The sequence below is a fragment of the Pseudonaja textilis genome, chromosome 7, assembly GCF_049901715.1.
Source record: "Pseudonaja textilis isolate UNSWEBS1 chromosome 7, rPseTex1.2, whole genome shotgun sequence".
Lineage (NCBI taxonomy): Eukaryota > Metazoa > Chordata > Lepidosauria > Squamata > Elapidae > Pseudonaja > Pseudonaja textilis.
The window spans coordinates 54,129,408-54,151,893 of record NC_141996.1 but is presented as its reverse complement, the minus strand read 5'-3'; the positions used below and the strand labels follow the sequence as shown (position 1 = coordinate 54,151,893).

Here is a 22,486-nt window from a genome sequence, read left to right as displayed (position 1 = left end):
CATAGGCTGTCCAGAGCCCTAGGCAGTGGAGGGCAAGTGTCCAGCCCACTCTCAAGCTCCCAGGGCACTGGGACCCCACAGCCCAGCCTAGTCCAGCCCTGCTTCCCCGAGGGGGTGCCCGGCTGAGCTTACCTCCCCTTCGAGGCTGCTGCTGCTGCTATGCTCACTCTTCTTGGTCAGGGTGCTCATGGTGTGTGCAGGAGGGCAAAGTGTGGATCAAAGGGAGTCCCACTCCCTCTCCACGCAAGGAGATCTGGCTTTGTAACCAAAGCATCCTCAGCAATAGGATGGGAGACCACCAGGAGAGGTCAGGAGGAGGAGACAAGGGAATGAGGGAATGGTGAAAGGACAGCCGGGCTACTGGTGGCCAAGTACTAAGGCAGGACTTCCCTCAGACCCTCCGTCCCTCTCATAATCTCCTCCCTCCCTCCCTCTTTTCTCTTTCCTTCTATTTCCTCCTTGCGCTCTTCCTATCTTTCCTTCTTTTTCTTTGTCTTTCTTCTTTCTCTTTCTCCTTTCCCATCCTTTCTTGGATGCTCAAATGCACAAGAGGAAACATTTCTCAATGCCTCCTTGCCTCGTGATCTAATGTCACTTTCGCTAGTAGTTTGCTTTGCTAGCATGCTGCCAGTGAAAACAGAGCTCAGGAGGGCTGCATGCAGCCCTCCTGAGCTCTGTTTTTGACTGCCACAACCTCCTCCAGCACACTGTCAGCCGCCACTAAGTTATAGATCAATATCTGGTTGACCTGGGCCAGGCTGAGGTACCACAGGTGGTCCTTTGCTCTTTCCTGGGTGGCCCTGCGGACCAAATCTAAGCATCCCATGGGTTGGATCTGGCCTGCATGCCTTGAGTTAGACACCCTGACCTAGAATGTCTCCACTGATTAAAAAAATCAGTGCATTTTTGCTTCCTGGGGTATTTTATGTATGGGAAGACTTAAATAAGTCCACTTTGTGTTTAATAGGATTCTTTATTCTTTATTGGCCAAGTGTGGTTGGACACACAAGGAATTTGTCTTGCTGCAAATGCTCTCAGTGTACATAAAAGAAAAGATACATTCATCAAGAATCTTAAGGTACAACACTTAATAATAGTCATAGGGTACAATAAGCAATCAAATCATACTAGGAAACAATAGTCAATATCAATCGTAAGGATACAAGTGACAAAGTTACAGTCATACAGTCACAAGTTGGGAGGGGAAGGACAATCAGGAGTGATGAAAAGATTAATAGTAATAGTAGTACAGACTTTGTAAATAGTTGGACAGTGTTGAGGGAATTATTTGTTTAGTAGAGTGATGGCTTTCAGGAAAAAAACTGTCCTTGTGTCTAGTTGTTCTGGTGTGCAGTACTCTATAGCATCGTTTGAGGGTAGGAGTTGAAACAATTTATGTCCAGGATGTGAGGGGTCTGTAATGTAATTAATGTAATTTAATGTAAAACCATTCTTACAAATATTTTCCCTGTTTTTTAGGCAAGTTTTCTTGTCTTTTGTTTTCACCCAGTGCTATTTTAGAAGTAATGAATGCCATTAATTTTAGAACTAACTGTTCAAAATGGCATTACTGGTTTGGCTGTTACGTTCTTTTGAATGTCAAGTATCAAGTGAATTGATTTTAAAATAACAATAAGCATTTTGCTCAGCTGCTGATTATCTTCCTAATCATACATTAATGAGGAAGGAGAAGCTGACATATCTGTCTTATATGAAATCAACCTAATGTGGCCCTGGCAGCAAGTTGTGTATAGTGCAATGTGGTGAATGCATCAAGCTGTTGATCAGACAGGAGACAGGTTTAGAAATGCAAACTAAAAATACTCTACAGATCAATGTTTACTTCTAAGTAAGTCTGCTAAAAATAAACGTAATAGACAGTATTGATTGCTAAACATACATACAGGCATACATAAAAGAAATGTTTACACTTTATAAGGCTTTTTTCATTACTGGATTCATACTTTTGTGTTTATCATTCTTGTTTTAATTCTCCTTATCTGCTTCTCTTACAGGACTGAGATTGCCTCCTTGGGAACATCAAAACACATTACGCTGCCAAAATTCATTGGCAGTAACTGTCTTGAATTAAAGCCTAGTGCTATTACAAGACCAGCAACAGCTGCAAAGGAATATATCTGCAAGTCATCTGAAAGTAGGACAGATACTATCCATTGGAAAGAATAAATGTATATTGATTATTGTGGTTGTGTGTAAGTGCACAACCACAAGTAGTAGCCCAGTAACCATGCAAATAGACTCTTCTGCCCTTCTTTAATTATATGCAGTTGAAATATCTGGTAATATCCTGTTTTTAACATATTATTAAACATCTTCAGTTTTTAATGTGTATAATTACAAATTTTAGATATTGGCCACACATTTGGGATCACTGGACGAAATTAATTTGGTGCCTTTGCTGTTTGTGAAGATGAAAGGAGTGGAATGTGTTTATTATTCTAAAAATGCCCTCCATATAGTTAAATTCAGGGGTGGGATTCTACCACTTTGGACCAGTTCTATAGAACCGGTTGTTATAATTCTGCACAGTTCGAAGAACTGGCAAATCGCACCACTGGCTGGCTCCTCCCCTCCCCTCCTGCCCTGCCCGGGAGGCTTTCCTGAGGCCCAGTCAGGGGTGGTATTCAGGGGATTGGGGAAGGGAGAAGTGGCCTGAGAGCAGAGCTGAACCTTCCTTAGGATTGAAGCTTCTATTTTTCAGTGCAGACTCAGGCAGCAGATTGATAAAACATAGATCTGGGAGTGAAGCTGTGATTCTGCAAGCAGCTCAATCTGCCTGCCTGCTTTGCCTGATTTTGGGTAAAAGTTGCTCTTTTTTTAAAATAAAAAATTCAATCTTTACTTATATATCTATAATATTTACATACAAGCTATGCCCAGCCAGTCACATGACCACCAAGCAACACCCACAAATTAGGCCACACCCACAGAACCGGTTGTTAAGAAATTTGAATCCCACCCCTGGTGAAATTAGGTTCCGTAGGGTCTTCCCCAATCTTTGGAGCAAAACTATGGATTGCCATAGGGAGCAGAAATCTGCTCATGAAATGCTGAGTGTTTGTTCATATTCAAATGGACATTAAGGTTTCTATGCAAGAAGAACTCGTACACAATGCTTTCCTACACCAGTCCCTGCCCAATCCTACTTGCCAGTCAGGGATGTTAAATTGCCACTTCTCCAAATAGTCCCTTTTGGTGTCATATTCAACTTTTCTATAAGACAATCAAGAATATAGAGTTAAATCAGTTTTGTTTTATAAAATACAAAAATATTAGTTCCAGTCTTCAGAGTCTAGTAAAAAGAGTACTTTTGTATTGCTCTCAGTTTAGCAATAAACGTGACTTCTATGCAATGTCATGAGCTCATGTACTCTTCATTTTAGAGAACACATTTTTGGGGTAATTTATCTTCTCCAATATGAATAATATGTAAGAGCTGTATGTGACTATTAGGACTGTGCTAATATATGATTAGTTATGAGGACTTTTCAACTGATTACCCTTTCTATTTGAATTATCATTTCGGACAATCCATCCACTATACCAAATCTGGCGCTTCCAGATTTGCAGATTCACAAACATGTTTGCCCAAACACACTTTTGCATAATCAGATTTATTGACAATTGAAATTGGGTTTTGAGTTTCAGTGTAGTCCTTGCCATTTCTTATGTAGAATGTATGGAGATTAAATGAAATATGATGGTAAAAGAATGAGGTTGTGCATCGGTGCTTTTCATCCTGGAGTTGTTTTGCAGCTGTTATATCTGTCAAAAGGGTTCCAACATAGAGAGCAACTCTTGCTGGACAAAAGGTAGGTGATGAGTGGTTTAAGGGTCAGAAGCGCAGGAAAAGTTCTGCACGATCCAAACTGGAATGCTGTGCGTCAACTTGCCATCTAATTTGGCATCCAATTTAAGGAAATCATATTACAAGTCATGTAATCCTCCAGTCCTGTTTGAAAAGGCAGCAAGTATACAATTGTGAACACCACAACCTTCTTTGGACTTCAGACATTATTTGCTTTGCATTATGCCAAGGTATGCAGCTCTGTGAAACAGTAACAAATACCTAAGAGATCTATGTGACTTTGGGAAGTTTTTCATTCATGTATCTTGGCTTGCAGAAAGACTATAATATAGTAATTGAGCAAGCATTTGAATGCCATAGGGCCCAGATTTGATTCTTATTCCCAGCCAGTGCTCTATTCCTATATAGAAAACCCTATAAAGTTGCTGCCAATAATGTAAGTTACTCTGAATTAGATGAGCCGTATTGTAAGGCAGTGTTCTACATTACTGGTTTCTAGTCTGATGCCTTAACCACTACACCAAACTGGTGCTGAAAGTTGATCCTAAAAAAGAAGCTTCTATCCTCCATTTCAGTAACTTCATTGTCAGTCCTAAGGCTGGTTGTTGTATACGTTGTAATTAGTATCCTTATATTTTATCTTAGTCCCATTTTTTTTCACTGTGCACCTAGATTTTCATAACTAGATCTTGCACATTGTTTGCATTTTTAGCTATCAGGAATAGAATCACCAGATTGTTCAGGTTATTATTCTTCCCCTAGTTTTATCTTTTTCTAGACTCACTCTTCTTCTCCCTTTCTCAAAATCTCCATCAATATATATTCAACATACTATATGCAATTCCAACATATACAGGTAGTCCTTGACTTACAACAGTTTGTTCAGTGGCTGTTCAAAGTTGCAACAGCACTGACAATTGTGACTGACAGTTTTTCAGCTACAACTTTTGCAGCATCCCTATGGTCACATGACCAAAATTCAGGTGCTTGGCAACTGCTTCATATTTATGACTGTTGCTGTGTCCCAAGGTCATGTGACCACCTTTTGCAACCTTCTCGTGGCTTTTGCTCTGCTACAGTATGCATTGTCAGCTGTGACACCTTCTATAGAGATGTGTACCTTTCCCAATCACGTCCAATAAATTTAGTTTACCACAGGTCAACTCCATTCAGGGTTTAGAAACATGTCAGCAATGATCAAGAGAAATGGGAGGCACCTGAGCTACGTACTGCGTCAAGGGCTATTGCAAAGGGTCTGAATATTTATGCTAATGTGATATTTCAGTTTTTTCTTTTTGATATATTTACAGACATTTCTAAAATTCTGTTTTCACTTTGTCATTATGGAGTACTGAATGTAGATTAATGACGGGAAAAATGAATTTCAACAACTGTAGAATCAGGCTGCAGCATAACAAAATTGACAAAAGTGAAGGGGATCTGAGTACTTTCTGAATGCATTGTATGCTATAGCATAATATACTTTGTTTTTGCCTTAAGCAATTCTGATTTAATCAATCATAGTTTGCTGAATGTAAATTAAGGGATTGCTAAACACGTATTTCTTACACAATTAATGCTGTAATTTTAGTAGCACTTGTTCCGATAATAGAGTCTTCTGTGACACAGCATATTTTGGATGACAAATTGATCATGCAAAGAAAACGAAGCTGCCAAAAGTAGTTTCGATTCTAAACTCTGCAAAAGTTAAAATTATATACTGATAATTCATGAGTTAGCAAGAATGATCAGCAATGTTGATGTCAAAGGCCTCTTAATTCATGTTCATAAATTTTACCATGTGAATATTAGAATACATTAAACGTTTAGGCTTTTTCATGACATTAGCACAGCAACAGCTTCATGATGAATTCTATCCTTTTGATCATATCTCTATTAACTGACTTCCTGCTGATTTCAGTGGGAGCTCCTGTTGTTATTCTCTGTATTATATCTAATGTTCATGTGTTTTTCAGGAATTCTGCTATTTTATTCAAGAGATAAGACCTTTTATTTTGGATAAAAAAGAGGGACTGTTTTAAAAGGAGGCCTCTGGAGCGGAAAATCTTTGCCTCAGCTATGGCTCAGCCCATTTCCCCATTCTTTTTTTTCTACTCCTTGCATACAAAAGCAAAGAACTCCTTTATAGCACATAGTTCAAGCTTTTCCTCTCCAGATCATGGATGGTATCATTTTCCCTACCAGTGATATGGGGAGTCCCCCTGCTTCTGATCAGCTATATAAATGCTTTTTTGAAGACACAACCAGTTATTACAGAATACACATCAGAACTTCTGAAAAACTAAAAAAAAATACTATTGTATATAGGTCTACAGTGTGAAGTATAGATCTAAAATATGTTGCCATATTTGATTTAAAAAAGGTTTAACTAAATTTAGATTATTTAGATTAACTACATTCTTGGTATATTCCAGGTGTGTGATTCTACCAGTTCGGGTGAACTGGATGTTTAAAGTTACATCTGGTTCACTGAACTGGTATTTCAACCAACTGTCTGGCCCTGTCCACCTCTCCCCTCCCTGGAGTCTCCACGTGGTCCATTTTTGATGGAGGTAAGTGCAGGGTTTACGCGGAGGCTCTGGGAGGGGGAAAACCAGGCCTTCTGGAAGTCTGGAAATGGGCCTGTTTCCGGCTTCTGGAGGGCCTCCAGAGCACAGGGGAGACCATTTTTGCTCCACCAGAAGCCCGGGTGAAGCCTCCAGACCCCTGAGAAGGCAAAAAACGGCACTCCTGGAAAAACCAGTAGTCATGAAACGGTCCTGTTTCCGGCTTCTGGAGGGCCTCTGAGCCCAGGGGAAGCTGTTTTCGCCCTCCCAGAGGCCCAGCGGAGGCCTCTGGATGGCCTCCCTGGGCTCTGGAGGCCCACTGGAAGCCGGAAACAGGCACGCCCACCATGGCCACACCCACCCAGCAACCAGGCAGCAAAATTGTTGCTGGGATTTTTGAATCCCACCCGATATATTTCTCAGCACTCATTGTTGAAGGCATCTAAAGCAGCTATAGAATAAAAATAGACTGACACACAATCTAGAAAGATAAACCTCAGAAGGAAGAGATTATGAGAAGGAAAAAAGAACAAGAAAATTCAGGCATTCATTTTTAACAGAATGATCCTTACAATGGCCAGAGTACATGGAACTGACTTCCTTAGGTTGGTTACTATCAGTTTCTTTCTTAATTAAATATTTGTATTAAGTTACTAAGTTGTTTTTTTTTTTTTTTGAGAAAAAGGAATAAAAAGGAAAAAGTTTTTGAAAAGACACATCCTGCCCATAAACAGAGAACTTAAAAAGCTTGATAAAATTAATTTTTTTTCAATATCTCTTTAATCAGTTGTAAATGAGTATATCATTTCAAAACTACAGGTCATTGTAAACATCTGAGTTCTTCCTTCTTTTCCCCCTCCCAACAGCAATAATCAGCACAGTATAAAATAATGAGATTAACAATTACAGTAATTTTTATCCAAGATGTTGAAGATGTACTTTTATTAACTTTTATTGAAAGTTAGAACAACTTTGTTCAAAGGCCAAATTTCAGAGTTCATATAGTGAATTATAACCCAAGTAAGGTTTCCAAGTTAAATGTTTTGTACTAATTGCAATACATCATTATTTTGAGAAGGCGTATTCCCACAATTTAATTAGCCATTCCTCTGCAGGAGGAACTGTATATATTTTCCAATAGAAAGCACAGAATATTCCTACAGCAGTTGCCAAATATGAATTACTTTTATACATTTTGTGTGAATGCAAGGCTTAGTAATATTTAGTAAAAATAGATTGAAAAAGAAATGCAACTTTTAGATTTTTTTCATTCAGTTATAAATTGTTTTCTAAAATTGTTGAGCTTCAATTCAGGAAGTGATGGGATTCTACCGGTTCATTAGGGGGAAAAATTTGGGGGGGTCATGTATGTAAGCAATTATTGTCAAATTCAGTCTGAAAACAAAATATAAATCTACCTTGAATATTGAATTCTCCAATTTCCATACATTTTTCACATACATATTTATTTCCAACCTGCCCGAGGCCACAAATTTTTGACTTAAGATGTTGACATTCGAACAGGTTCCCTAAAGAGATATACAATAAAATATGCATTTTTCCATTTCAGATGGGCCGAGTTGAGAATATTTTAATTTAATCCACGAAGTCAGTTTTTAAGATAATGTGCAGAGAAATAGCTGTTGCTTGACCCAAATTTTAATCTTCTGTCTGTTCTGTCTTAATCCTTTTGTCTTGCCACAGCCAATTACTTAAGCATTATTGGGGAATATTCAAATACTTTATCACTACCTATGAAAACCTTAAATGAAATACAGTAGCTTCCTTGAAAAACATTTGCCCAAAGTGCTACGCTTCTTCTCCTTCTGAATATATCCTGAAGTGCAAGTAATCCTTGACTTACAACCATTTGTTTAGTGACTATTTGAAGTCACCAACAGCCCTGAGAAAATGGCTGTTTTTCACACAACCACTGCAGTATCCCCATCGTCACATGATCAAAATTCAGATGCTTTGACTTACATTTATGATGGTTGCAGTGCCCTGGGGGGGTGGGGGGAGAGTTGCGCACGCATGTACACATTGCCTTCTGGGTGCTGGCACACATGCACAATTTTTGGCATAGGAGCCCCAAAAGGTTAGCCACCACTGCTATAGCTAGTTAGTGTTTTAAAAGATGTTATGGAAGAGGAACAAATTTCACCAGACAAGACTGAGATGGAGCTAAAAGTGGATTTGAAAATAACAGTCTATAAAAAAGATGTTGCACTGTGTATATAAAATGGGCGATATTTTCATAATTACAATTCATTAATTGAAAAATAAGCACTTAAAATGGAAATACAATTAACAAACCAAGAGTTTATTTTGTGCCAGTATTTGAAGAACATTGGGCCTAAGATGGAACAGTGTGGTACCCCATTGCTTACTTCCCTCCATGTAGATGTATACCATTGTTGAGTATATCAGCCAGTTACAAATCCATCTGATGATGCTATTTATCCCACTTTTTTTCTAGCTTACGAAGAAGTAGATTGTAGTCTACCTTGTTGAATGCCTTGCTGAACTCTAAGTATATTATTCTTAGTATACTTAGACATAGTACATCTAAGTATACTATACTAAATACAATATAGTATATTAAGTAGTATGAAGTAGCTGTGAAATCAAATTTAGATAATGTGACTGACTATTCAATCGCTCCCAAAAATATACATGCGAAACACACTTGGAAACCTGGTATTAGATTTTGTGTATTAGTGTATTTATTTTTCCCCAGATGGAACTAAACACAAATAAAAATTTAATACTAAGTACACTGTTGTCCATACATAATAACGGGGTGGTAATGAACTGATAATGTGTTGTACTTGCTGGTTTTAATTCAAAGAAATGAGATAGAATCAAACAAAACATACCTTCCAAAAGTCTCCCATAGGTTCTTATAAAGATTGATCCATTCTTTGACTATAGTCCTCGACCTGTGGCCATAACTGAGCCCAAAATTTCTGCTGCTAGTCGTTAAGTGAGTTTTGCACCATTTTATGTCTGTTGTTGTCACAGTTGGCAACTTTTCAACCATGTTACTAACATAACAATTGCATTGATTCACTTAACAACTGTTGTTGCCACTGTTGTTAATTGAATCAATGCAATTGTTAAGTTAGTAACATAGTTGAAAAATGAATCTGGTTTCCCCATTGACTTTGCTTGTCAGATCAGAAAAGATGATCACATGACACTGGAACAGTGCAGTTGTCATGAAAGCATGCCAGTTACTAATTATCTGAATTCTGATCACATGACCATAGGGATGCTGCAACAGTTGTGTCATAAATCATTTTTTCAGTGTTGTTGTAACTTCAAAGTCACTAAACAAATGGCTGTAAGTCGAGGACTACCTGTGTTGAAGAATGTGGGATCATGACCACTTTTCCAGGTCTTGTTCTTAAGAATTTCTGGGGAAAATATTTCTATGCTCTACACTCCTTTGCAATGTTTTACTTAAATCACTTAAGATTAACTGCTAGATAATTCAGATTTTAGACCTTAACAGCAGCAATTAACTATGTTTATCTTAAGGCTCTGATTTGACCTAGATGTCCAAATGTTTAAAAATTGATAAATACAAAATACAAAAGAACAGCAGGAGTTCAACTTAACTATGTAATAAAGTTGAAACTAATTAGTATTTTAAAGTGGGTAATAGTAAGTGGATTATAAAATTTTAGAAGCATAAGCTCAGGCTCTTAAATTTGTACTAATTACAATTACCTCTATTTCAGTTATTTCAAGAAATATGAAATTAAGCAAAAACAAAACCTCAGAACTAAGATTCCAGCATCATGATTATCTCGCATAAAACAAAGTGCATTTTTGTTTGATGTAGAGAAAAATATTTTTTTAAAAAAACTAGTAATGAAGCATGTTTGAAAATTAATCTCAAGAATCGCGAATTATGTTTACTAGAAGTGAGGGATTGAAAAATTAGGGCATAATGGCATTGTATTAAGGAGATATATGAGCACTGCTAAGAGACAAATGTAGATACATTCTTCTTTTGTAACCTATCAAATAACTGCAGAAACCGATTTCTTCTTGTTTTATTCACTTTTACTTGATCTGGCAAAGTGGAAACCAAAACAACTCTTCCTAGAAATGCCTCTTCAGCTGTTCACAAGAACCTTGGCTGTAAATTTTGGAAAGAATAGGCTGTTGTCAATAATCCCCTATTGAAGTCTTTAATTTGATATTAATCTCCCAAAAAGTTTTCGATATCAAGCTAAATCTCATGTAGAAATTAAGGGAACAGTGTTACATGCCAATTCCCTTTACTTTAGTGCAGGCAATCCATCCTCATTCATCCATACTCAGAATCAGGCTTTTACAAACATAAAGCCAATTATTTTTATATCTTTTATAATAACATTCATTATATATTACTTTAGGATAAAATAACATAGTTCAGCAAATGGTACTAGGCTTCTAAAACTGCATCATTAGCAAAACAAATATACTCACCATAATCTAATTAAAAATACTTCATCAGCATTCAATACCAATTAATTTGTACTCTGCATAAATTTTATGAACCAGGATTACATAGATATTTACCACCAGTGTGGTATGATATTGCACAGTAGCATGAACTAAGGGAATTATCAAGTTATTAATTATTAGAACTAATTTGTCATACAATCAGCAATAACTGAGGAATTAATGCTAATATTAATTTATAACACTCACAAGCATGTTTTGTCGGAATTTATTTGTTTCCCACAATTAGTTCAATGTCTTGGAGATAGCCTCCCAGAAGATGGCTGAGGAAGCCTGAATTTTGACAACAAGACATCAAAATCCACAAAAGTGAATGGTTGATATTCATGGTGCTGCAGGTTCTTGTAGGTAGAAATGTCATATGTTTCTTGAGCAGTTTCATGTGATGGCTTGGCCACTAAAAGGAGAAAAAGAATAATGTAAACCCAGAGAACAGAAACAAAGTCCCTAGCAAAATCAGGTTTTGATTGTACAAATTTTTTTTTCGAGACTTACACATATCATTCAGTTGTGAATGATTCTAAGTTTGGGAAGGTAGGGTAAATATGTGATGACTGCAACTATCAATCAAACCAACCAATTTCAGGGTACCTTCTCCCAATTTGGAGGGAGGAAGAACTGAGGGGAGAGGAATTTGGGAGCTATAAGTGGAAGGATAGGTGCGAAGGAGACTCAGAACCTTGCGTAGGAAAGCTTCTACGTGTCATACAGATAGGTTATGAGTACCTAAGTGCTGGGGAAGACTAGATATGTTGTAATTTAAATCAACATTTTATAGCCCATATTTAGCTATTTAATAAATTCTTTAAATATAAAGTAACTGTACAATCTTAAGTGTTTGCCGTGTTCCTCTTAGCTATATTAACTTAGAAAACCAAAGGAAAAATTATAAACAATGAAGAGGGTTGGTGATTGCTACAAGAGAAGTAGATCCTTAAAAATAACATCTCCCAGAAATTAATTGGATTTTACTTTAATTTTGAAGAAAAAGATAGTAAGAAAAGGACACCAGAGATGAAACATGACATAAGATGGCAATGCTGGGAATTGAGCTGTTAGAATAAAAGTTAGTGACAAGGTAGGACAGCTTAAAGGAAAACAGAGTGACACCAAACAGTTTTAGAGATAGAAGTTGTTCAGAAAGTATGTAACTCAAAAACACAGTGACATAGAACAGGTTCTGGACATAAAAGTTACCAAATAGGCTTATGATTGTGAAATGTGGGCAATGAACAGTTTTTATAACCCAATAAGGTTTCCCTCAGGGAAGTTTGAGTGTAGGAAAGATGTAACTTCTCTTCACAAAGCAAGCTATATTTCAGTAAAATGAAATGAAATAAAATGATTTACATGTGTGAAAAACATATCCACATTTCACACACTCAAGAATATAATAATGTTAAAGAGAATTTGAACATCCAGTATTAAGTTGCAACTGATTACCAATATGTTATTAAAAAAAAACAGTAATAAACCAAAATACATGGGATGAGCATTTCCAAACAAGATATGCATGTAACCGAATCTCCAATGTTTATTTTACATTAGCTTCCACCACCAAGTTGTTTTTCTAGCAATAGAATATAAACCAAAACATGCATATTGTATTATAAACCCAGAACCATCTCTTTCCAAAGGAGTTTTTACATAAGACAGATAAACAGTGTTAAACACTCTAATTGTTCTTTTACTTCACAAAAGCTACAAATATGTTCACTCTTCAATGAAATTTTATTTTTAAAAATCCCTGGGTTTGACGTGAAGCCATAATTTGTTTAGCTGCTGTTTGCTGAATGAGCCATAAAAGCCTGATTTATGTATTATTATAAATGGAAATTATTATCTATATTGTTAATTGTTTTGTTTTGTTTACTTGCTGGAATATAAAGGCAGAGCACAACTTAAGCATAAGCCACTGCTTGAAAACTATGGTGATATATTCACACACTGTACAAAACTAAAGCCAAACAAACCATACATTAATTTTGCATGGTATGAATCCAGTCATTGACTGGAATCTGGTTGTAACATGAAACTAATCATCTCCAGTTCTCAATAGTAGAACACATTTACCATTAAATTATATGGCTCAGTTTTCCACTCAACATATTAGCCCTCTACCCCACCTCATCATATATTATCAAAGGAGTGATGCTTCAAAATTAATAATTTTAAAGTATAACATATGACATACCATCTCAAAGGCCTGGGCAATAATCCAAAATTTTGAGTTTCAAATGTTCTGCATAGACACATAATTATTCTTAGTGATACTTTCCTTATAGATTAAGTACTCAGTTTGATTTTTAATAGTGACTGGGCAGATGATTTTAATGTCTGAAATGAATGTTATCTTTTATTAACTGTATACTTTTACAGTACAATTGAATTATTTTTGAATCATTTCCATCCTTAACAGTGTTTAAAACATTTTAGATAAATGTAAATATACAGGGAATATTGGATATGTACCCCTCAGTGTTCAATATACTCTATTTCTATAGCAATATTTAGTAATTATTTAAGCCTCTTCCACTGAAATGGTTTCCAGCTGGATGTCTATTAATATTTATCTATGGCTTTTAGTTATATTATTAATGTTCTACCTGTATACAATTGCATTTTAAGAGACTATTATTTATAGGCAGCTTTAATTTTACCTTCTTTGATCTACTGTTCCAATTTTCTAGACTAGCCAAGCTAAACTGAAAGAGAGCCAGGACATGTCTTTTCTGCCACTATTTTTCTAGGCACTGCTGCCCCCTTCTGGAACTCAAAATAATTGAGGACTTTTGGGGTGGGGTGTTAGGTGTTAAACTTCAAAATCTTTGAGGATATTTATCACTTTGACATGCATGTTGAATGTTAAGTTTCTCATTTGTTAATTTATATTACAACTGGTATCTATTATTTTCTTTGTTTATAAATGGATAGATTATTGAAAATAATAGATCTTAAATATACTGATATATACTACAGAATTTAAAATATAGAAAAATGAACATGAAAAGCTTCATGGGAAGGTTTTTAGAATATGAAGAAAATTATGTTTACTTTAGGAATTTATTTGGGGTATTTTGAGATTAAGAGAATATTTTAAGAATATTCAAGGAGTGAAAGAGAATGAAAATTCAGATAGTAAGGGAGCTGAAAGGCAAACTATCTGATGCAAACATGCATCATAATGATTAAATCACCAACAATGACATTTTTGCTAACCTACAGGCACTTATTTTCTTCACATCCTAACAAAGTTCCTTCCTTCCAGAACTGATTTATGTATCTGTCAAAAGGTTCAAGAAGGGATGAAAAAGAGTGAAAAGTACCACATAAATAGCAAGTTTCAAACAAAAAGTAACATTAAGCCACAAGCAAGTACAGATAGAAGAAAAATCTGAAAACAGGTCACTCAAATGTCTATAGTTTGTGCTTTAGCAAGTAGTGACAAAATTTTCCTTTCCTTTATGAAGACATTTTCACATGGTCATTAGTTTTGAATGTTCTAAGTTTTCTTAACACTTCAAACAAGAGAACATAGCAAAAATAGAATGCTGTTTCCTCTCCCTCCTCAAATCTTCCATTAGCATCTTTAAAGTTTAATGGGAGAATCAGAGAACATAACTGTAAAAGAGTCTAACAGTTCATGAGCAATGTGAAAAGGCCTTCTTCAGAAAGTACATTAGGAAAGCGCGAAGAAACATTTCAAGACATTACTTCAAATAATGGGAAAGTCAGAATATATTTGTTTCTATAAATCCTTTCAATCAATAGAACTAATGCAGAAGAAGATAAAGTGATACCCTGTGGAGTGCTTTGTTCTTCAATCTGAGCTTCTACTTCTGGGATGATCTCCTCCTTCAGGGTGTTTTTTATCACTGGAATTCTTTCCTTTGAAACTTCAGGCCTTGGTTCTTCAAAAATTATCTCTTGCATCTTAGTTTTTTGCATTTTCTTTGTAATGTTTTCATCCTGTTCCAGATTTTGTGATATATTTTGTGGAGTTCTCCGTGGATCAGTTTCAGAGAGAGATACTTCCAGGCTTCCAGATGAAACTTCTGTTGGCTTTTGACTCTCTGCATTCACTATGCCTAAGTTCTTGCTCTTTAAATGTATTTCTTTAGGCCTTTGTTGTGAAGCAGTTTTTATCATATCTGATTCTAACTGCTTATTGTCAGTTGTGTGGCGGAGTTCTTTTTGTCTGTGTGGCTTCTCTTTGAAGTCATCATCTTCGGAATCAGAGCTAGAGTCTGATTCAGAACTAGATGAAGAGAATGGTTCTTCATCCGTTAACCTCTTCCCTAAGCCTTTTGTGGAAGAGAAAACTGGTGTTATCTCAAAAGGAAACTGTGCCTTCTGAGGAAACTTTACCAAAGTTTTCATTGCCAAGGATTTTTTCAGATCTTCATCTGTTAATTTTACAGCTGCATCAGGTTTACAGTTAGTTATGACCTTCCCCTTATCTGTAAATTGTGGGAAAGAATTAGGAGACAGCTTTAAAAAAAAAACCACCAACCTCTACTTTGGGCAGATTAATAGTTGGGTTTGCTCTTTCAGTATTAATTCCAGCTGGCTAATTTCAATTTCTGAGTTGGCACAGAAGGGGTTATAATTTCTAGATAAATATTTTCAAGGCTATCACAATGATATATAATTCTGGTATAACTGATATGTGAAATTAACTGATACAAATTTCAACTGTTTCAGAAAAATATCTATTAGATTTCATATCAATATAAAACATTTTAAAATATATCCTTTTAATTAAATTTGTATGCCACCCATCTCACTATCCAAAGCAACTCTGGGGCAGCTTACAATACCATAAAAACATAAATATAAAACATTAACATATGTTTCTTCTAGGAACCTTAGCATAATATCAACTTGATACACTTGGCTGTTTATAAACTTTGTCAGACATACTCTGATCCAATCTCCAGAATTGAATACTTCCCTATTATCACAACTGCATGTTGTATTTCATGTTGCAATATTCAACTATTTGAACTGTGGTAAGCAACAACATATGTTTCAAGTCTATTATATATTCTGTATGTATATCTATGTACACACGATATTCAGAATATACAATAGACTTGAAACACACACACACAAATATGTATGGTATTCAGCTTTGTTCGGGTATTTTCCCACGTCATTATAGTTGTGCTTTTAAAGTTGTAGCAACATTTCAGCAAAATCTCATCTGCCATCATCAGGCTTGTGTAGTGTTTGTCTGTGAGTCAGGCTTTCACAGCCATTTCTGTTTTAAATTTGGTGCTAGCCTACTGCTGTGCCAGAATGGTTTTTTCTTCATCCTGATTGGTTGGGAGTCTTGGTCTGTGTTTATTGGTCTTGGAGTTTGCTGTGTTCTGCTTGATTGGTGTTTCGAATATCTTCTGTTTGTTTTGTGGCTTTTTTTGTCTTGATTGGCTGGCAACATTGTGTCTGACTCACAGACGAACACCATACAGAAGCCTGATGATAGCAAATGAGATTCTGCCGAAATGTTGCTACAACTTTAAAAGCACAACTATAATGACGTGGGAAAATACCCGAACAAAGCTGAATACCATATATGCAAGTACCCGCAAAAACTTAAGAAAAATATATATATATATATATATATATATACATACATACATACATACATACATACATACACACACACACAGAGAAAGAAAACATATATATATAAAAGCCCCTCTATGAGGAAGAGGTGTGTATAAGTTTGATATATCAATAAGTGTGTGTGTGTGTGTGTGTGTGTGTGTGTGTGTGTACAATCACAAGGTAATATCTAATTTATTTTGGTCATGTCATATGTGCAAATTCATTGTGCAAGCAAAGAACTTGCTGGCTTGATACCATCAAATATAAAAATGAAAATCTAACAATTGAAAGAAGTTGTGATTGACAGAGTACCATGGAGAGCAATTGCCCATAAAATCACCAAGAGATTGATGCGACTGAACTGTTAAACAATTAGTTAAGAAACAATGGTCATTTCTCAGTAGAGGGCACCACAATTTTATCTACTCAAATCTTTCCATAACACTCAAGTGCAATTAAAGTGCCTCTGATTAAACAATGTTTATCATCATAGATGGCAGGTACGCAGAGAAATTGTTTTCAAGGCTATTTAACCATGCAAAGCAAAACAATGAAATAAAAATATGAAGCTTTGTTGTTGTTTTTTTAACATAAATAGTAATTGATGACAAACTAGTAAAGCTTTTTTAATGTACTGGGAAAGAGGTATCTATGCATATTAGTGATGCTTACGTTTATTAGCACACAAAAATTATCTCTTTACTTCATGTTATAGCACTGCAAAACCATGAGAAGATTAAGTTCTTGTTTTTTTAATTTGTTTATTCAAAATTTCATTTTTTTTAAAAAAAAAGAGAAACATGTTCACATTTTGCAGCGCTGTTGTAACAGTGTACATATCCATTAGTGTAAATTCATTTACTACAAATATATCTATAGCTTGTTTACTAAATCCTTACTTATTTATATTATTAAATTACAATATTTATTAATTTACATTACTTTACATAGATACATATCTATATACACATTTATGCTATTTCCTATTTTTCTCTAGAATTTCTTTAACCATTTTCACTAAAAATCTTTACTTCCTTTTTTCTCAACCATTTGTACCAATATATTCCATATTATAAAGAAATCTCCTTCTTCCTTATTTTTTAAAAACATGGTTAATCTAATCATTTCAGTGCATTGGTGAATTTTGTTGATTACTGCCAGGTCTGTAGGTACCGTTGTCGATTTCCAGTTTGGGGCAAAAGCTATCCTTGCCGCTGTAATAATGTGTAATATTAAATGCTGATTCTTCTTGTCCCATGCCGGTTCCAACATTCCCAATAGGAAGGTCTCTGGGTTAAACTTAATCTTTTGTTTTGTCAACTCTTCTAGCCATGACTGGATCTTAAGCCAATACTTTCATGCTCGGGGACACGTCCACCACTTGTGAAAATACGTTCCCTGGTTATGATTGCACTTCCAACATTTGGCTGACAATTTGGGGAACATTCTAGCTAATCTCGCTGGTGGCAGATGCCAGTGATAAAACATTTTGTAAATATTTTTCTTGTAGGAGACTGATAACATTAGTTTATAATTAGTTTGCCAAATTCATTCCCATTGTTCTAAATCAATACTATGGCCACAATTTTTGGCCCTTAAATTCTAATCTCTGTTTTCATTTTTTTCAGGCTATTCTAATCAAAGTGACAAACTTTTTGATATAGACAGTATGAGCTTTTAATAATTATTTTAGAACTATTAGATAGTTATAGAACTTAACATCATAGACATTGTGCTGCATTAGTCATACAACTGTAATAGAGAATAAACATGATACAGAAAAACCAATTATGCTGCATTTTTTGAAAATTGAATATGAAATCATTTTTTACACTAGCCGTATTAATTCAAAGATAATAGCTACCTAAGTTCTCAAGTTCTGATTTATTGAAACCCTAACATTATATTTTCTTTTTGAAATACATATATTAAAGGTTGTTAGAAACTGCTTTATAGAATATTATAGTTCACAATGCAGAAAATAAGCAGCTTTTTAAGATGATAAGGAAAAATGCTAGCATACATGCAGGCAATATTTTAAAGTTATTGTGATTATAAACTTTTCAGAGACTGTTGCCCAGACAGCATACATTCATTGTATCTTGCAGTAGAATCAAATTAAAGTATTATATAATTTCCTAATTAATTTAAGATTTATATGGCCATTTATTTTAAAACAACTTTCAATAAAATTATAAAAATCATAAAAACATAAAAAACTAGGAACTCACACTTCCAGCGACCTTCCTATGCGCTCCAGTAAGTCTCCGCAGGCTCCACCTCTTTACTGTAATGCCTGCAGTTTTATTTGCTCTCTGGAAGGCTAACAGGGTGGAGGCCCGCCACATTGCCAGGGGAATGTGTTCTATAAGTTGGAGACAGCTATGGAAAAGGCATACTTCCTAGGTCCCTCTAGATGACAATTTCAGTGAAGGGATTGAAGTGTGCCCATTCTATCCAATCACATGGGATGGCTGATACCTTCAAGAAGAGGCAGCTTCACCAATCTCCTGGATTTGTACCATATAGAACTTTAAAGTTAATGACCGTCAATTTGAATTGCACTTGGAAGGAAACTGAAAGCCAGTGCAGCTTGTGCAACAGGTTATAAAATCTGCAAACATCCAACTTTATGTGTTCCATTGTATTCTAGTCCAATTGTAACTTCCAGATGGTCTTCAATGACATGCCTGAGAATAGCATGTATGGACATGCACTTAGCTCTTCCTGTGATATCCATAAAGAAAGCATCAATGGCAGAAGGTAGTCACATGGACCCCCCCAAAAAAGATGAAGCTTCTATAAGGTATTGGGCATTCATGTATATTCTGAGTGGGCATTCATTTATATTCTGAGTCACATTACCCTTTAAACCAGGATCTGCATAGAGTTATATAACACCATTATACTATCAAGTTTATGTTCAGCAAGTCAATTTTTAAAAATTTTATCCAGCATTACATAGCAAATCAGAGAATGTATCAAATGAAGATATAAGGCCTTTTAAAATAAAGGTAACCTGCTAAAGTTAGATGACACACAAAAATAACTTTTATTTGCTCCTCTCTTTGTAGGTACCAGTAGGTAAAAGAAATAATTTTTAAAATGGGAAATGGTAAAACACTAGGAATGGATGGATTCCCATTGAGTAGTATAAGACATTTAAAGATTTTTTTGCTGCCAAAATCCTGTGAATTATCTGATGAGATATTTCATAAAGGAATCTTAGCAGCAGCATTTAATCAGGCCTATATTAGTTCTACCAAAAGCAGGAAAAGACTATATTCAGGTTTGCTAATTAATATCCAATTTTATTGGTTAATATTGTACAAAGATATTAAATTTCTGTATAATCTTTTAAAAAATTAAGTACTTCCCCATATATTTTGGGTCCCTAACTCCTAGCATTAAAAAGTAGCATGGAATTACAATTCCATCATATCTCGAGGTCATCACATTGGAAAAGGATAATTTAAAGGCTTATGAAAGTCTTCATATTTGGTTAGATATTAGCCCTCTCGTGTATGATGTCAGAGATTCACAGCTTGTGTTTTTATTATGTGATTTGAATATGATAGTTACTGAGTAGATAGAATTTATTTAGTCTCATTATTTTGCTCCCACGAAAACCCATGCTATTAGTTTAAAAACAAAATATTTACATATATCTATCAAGTAGGATTTTTAACAGCTTTCATTGATACCACTGAGAAATGTGCTTAAAGATTAATTCCTGTAGAGTCAGAACTAAGAACAGGAGGTGGCAGGCAGAAAGGGAAAAAAGGGTAATGTAGAATTTTGGCTACCACACTACAAAAAAGATGTTGAGACTCTAGAAAAAGTTCAGAGAACAGCAACCAAAATGATTAGAGGACTGAAGACTAAAACATAAAGAATGGTTACAGGAACTGGGCATGGCTAGTCTAGTGAAGAGAAGGACCAGGGGAGACATAATAGCAGTCTTCCAATACTTGGGGGTCTATCATAGAGGAAGTCAATCCGTTTTCCAAAGCACCTGAAGGACATCCTAATGGATGGAAACTAATCAAGGAGAGGTTCAACCTAGAAATAAGGAGGAATTTTCTGACAGTGAGATCAATGCAGGAAGTTGTGGAGCTTCATCACTGGAGGCTTTCAAGAAGGGACTGGACTGCCATTTGTCAGAAATGGTGTAGGTTCTCCTGCTTGGCGGGGTTTGAACTAAATGACCTACAAGGTCCCTTCCAACTGTGTTAATCTGTAAGAATTGCATGGATGAGGAAATGAGTTTGTGTATGGTGTGTTTATGTGAGAGAGAAAGAAAGAGAAGAAATGCAGGTGATTCTTTTCCTTTCTATTTAATGGATTTTCCCATGGGAATTATGGTTTATGGAATGGGAGAGCAGTAATATTTTATTGTAGTTTTAAATGTAATTCTTTTGAGTAAGAACATTCATCCTATAACAAAACCCACACAACAGCTTTGAATCTTGACATTCTACAAAATATGAAAAATAGCAATTGCTTAGTTGTTTCAATAATAAATATTTTTCTTGGCAATAATTATTTTAAATTGTCTTACCTTTTGGGAAGCCTTTTTTAGAATCACCTGGTTTGGTGCAGAGATAAAGAGAAGGCATATTTCTTGGACCCCATGCTTGCTCTAATAAAGCCTATAAAAATCAGAAAAGATATTTGATGAACAATCTTTTAATTAGCATGTATTTTTCAAAAATATGCAAGGTATACAGTAACATAGCCACAGATGAGTAACAAGCGCATGAAATAGTGATAATAGAAGAATTCCTTGTGAAAAATTCTGAAATCTTGTTTTCAGTTAAAAGAAAGGCTTGTTGCTATATGTACAGGTAGTCTTTGACTTACGACTACAACTGAGCCCAAAATTTCTGTTGTTAAATGTGTTTTGCCCCATTTTACAGCATTTCTTGCCACAGTTGTTAAGTGAATCACTGCAGTTGATAAGTTAGTAACCTGGTTGTTAAATGAATCTGGCTTCCCCATTGACTATGTACACTGAGAGCTTCTGCACTGGAAACAAATTCCTTGTGTGTCTAATCACACTTGGCCAAATAAATATTCTATTCTATTCCTATTCCATTCTATTCAGAAATGAGTTGATAAGTCAAATTCAAGTCAATTCAGCCAGAACTCTGCAAGACCCAAGCAACATTAGACACTGCCGTCATACCCATCAGAAATTACAATTGGTCCGCCCTCAAATAAATAAAACATTGTGAGAGGTAAAATTTGGATATGAATATTCCTGTCCTAATTATGCCTAAATAATTAAAATATTTCTTTTGTCAATCTTATCGACTCTCTCAAGCAAAGAAATACAACCGGTATTTTTCAGGCAGCTTTCAAAATAAAATTCACTTTAGCCACAACTGAATTCAAGAACTCAAGGTGCTGCATATGAACTCTTAACAACACTGCTCCTGGTCTCTCTCTTCCCTGCTACCATTACCCTTTTTCTCTTCCCTGCCCCAAGGGTATGTTCATGTCAGTTTTCTTCAAAACTATTAGCTATATATTTGATGAAGTGGGCCGAGACTCATGACAATTCATAAGATAAGAATTGTACACCTTCCTGATTTATGTTTTTACTCGCCAACGGTTTATTCTTCGCCTTGCAGACTGGAAAATAATCCACGTGTACAATGTACATCCAGATAGTAGTAGATACCCCGAATAAAATTATAGATGTCCTAAATATCAAATAATACCAGCTGGAAACTTCAGGTCAAATCCAGACAGACAATAAATGTGATTATTGGCACAGACATACGGCGGGGCAATTGCTTATACTCCTGGCTACAGGCGGACGCCCAACATGAAAACGGAATCCATAAGCAACTCCTTAATGAACCTCATCCTCCGTTACCTTAATCACGGCGACACGACCGCCTCCGGCCATCTGGGTGGCCGCCATCTTGGCGTCTCCCAAAACCTGTTCCGC

The 22,486-nt window shown here is 35.6% G+C and overlaps 1 protein-coding gene across 2 annotated transcripts; it reads right to left on the bottom strand.

Annotated features, from left to right (window-relative positions):
* Window positions 1-7,845: 7,845 nt before the first annotated feature.
* Window positions 7,846-22,484, bottom strand: NDUFV3 (NADH:ubiquinone oxidoreductase subunit V3). Of its 2 annotated transcripts, none has more exons than XM_026713605.2 (4): window positions 22,412-22,484; window positions 21,089-21,179; window positions 14,715-15,374; window positions 7,846-11,311 (listed from the first exon to the last, which is right to left on the bottom strand). In XM_026713605.2, exons 1-4 carry the CDS (start codon window positions 22,457-22,459, stop codon window positions 11,145-11,147), a joined length of 966 nt encoding a protein of 321 aa, XP_026569390.1. In that variant the 5' UTR covers window positions 22,460-22,484; the 3' UTR covers window positions 7,846-11,144. The 2 variants fall into 2 exon arrangements, with proteins under 2 accessions (XP_026569390.1, XP_087793789.1); XM_087937663.1 differs by having other exon boundaries at window positions 14,715-15,218.
* Window positions 22,485-22,486: the final 2 nt, after the last annotated feature.

Bases quoted from the DNA above. Each gene is read 5' to 3' on its own strand.
- NDUFV3 (XM_026713605.2), bottom strand. From the start codon at position 22,459: ATGGCGGCCACCCAGATGGCCGGAGGCGGTCGTGTCGCCGTGATTAAG. The intron at 15,375-21,088 runs GTAAGACAATTT...CACAATTTACAG, and splicing joins TAAAAAAGGCTTCCCAAAAG to ATAAGGGGAAGGTCATAACT. The intron at 11,312-14,714 runs GTATCACTTTAT...TTCTCCTTTTAG, and splicing joins AGAACAAAGCACTCCACAGG to TGGCCAAGCCATCACATGAA.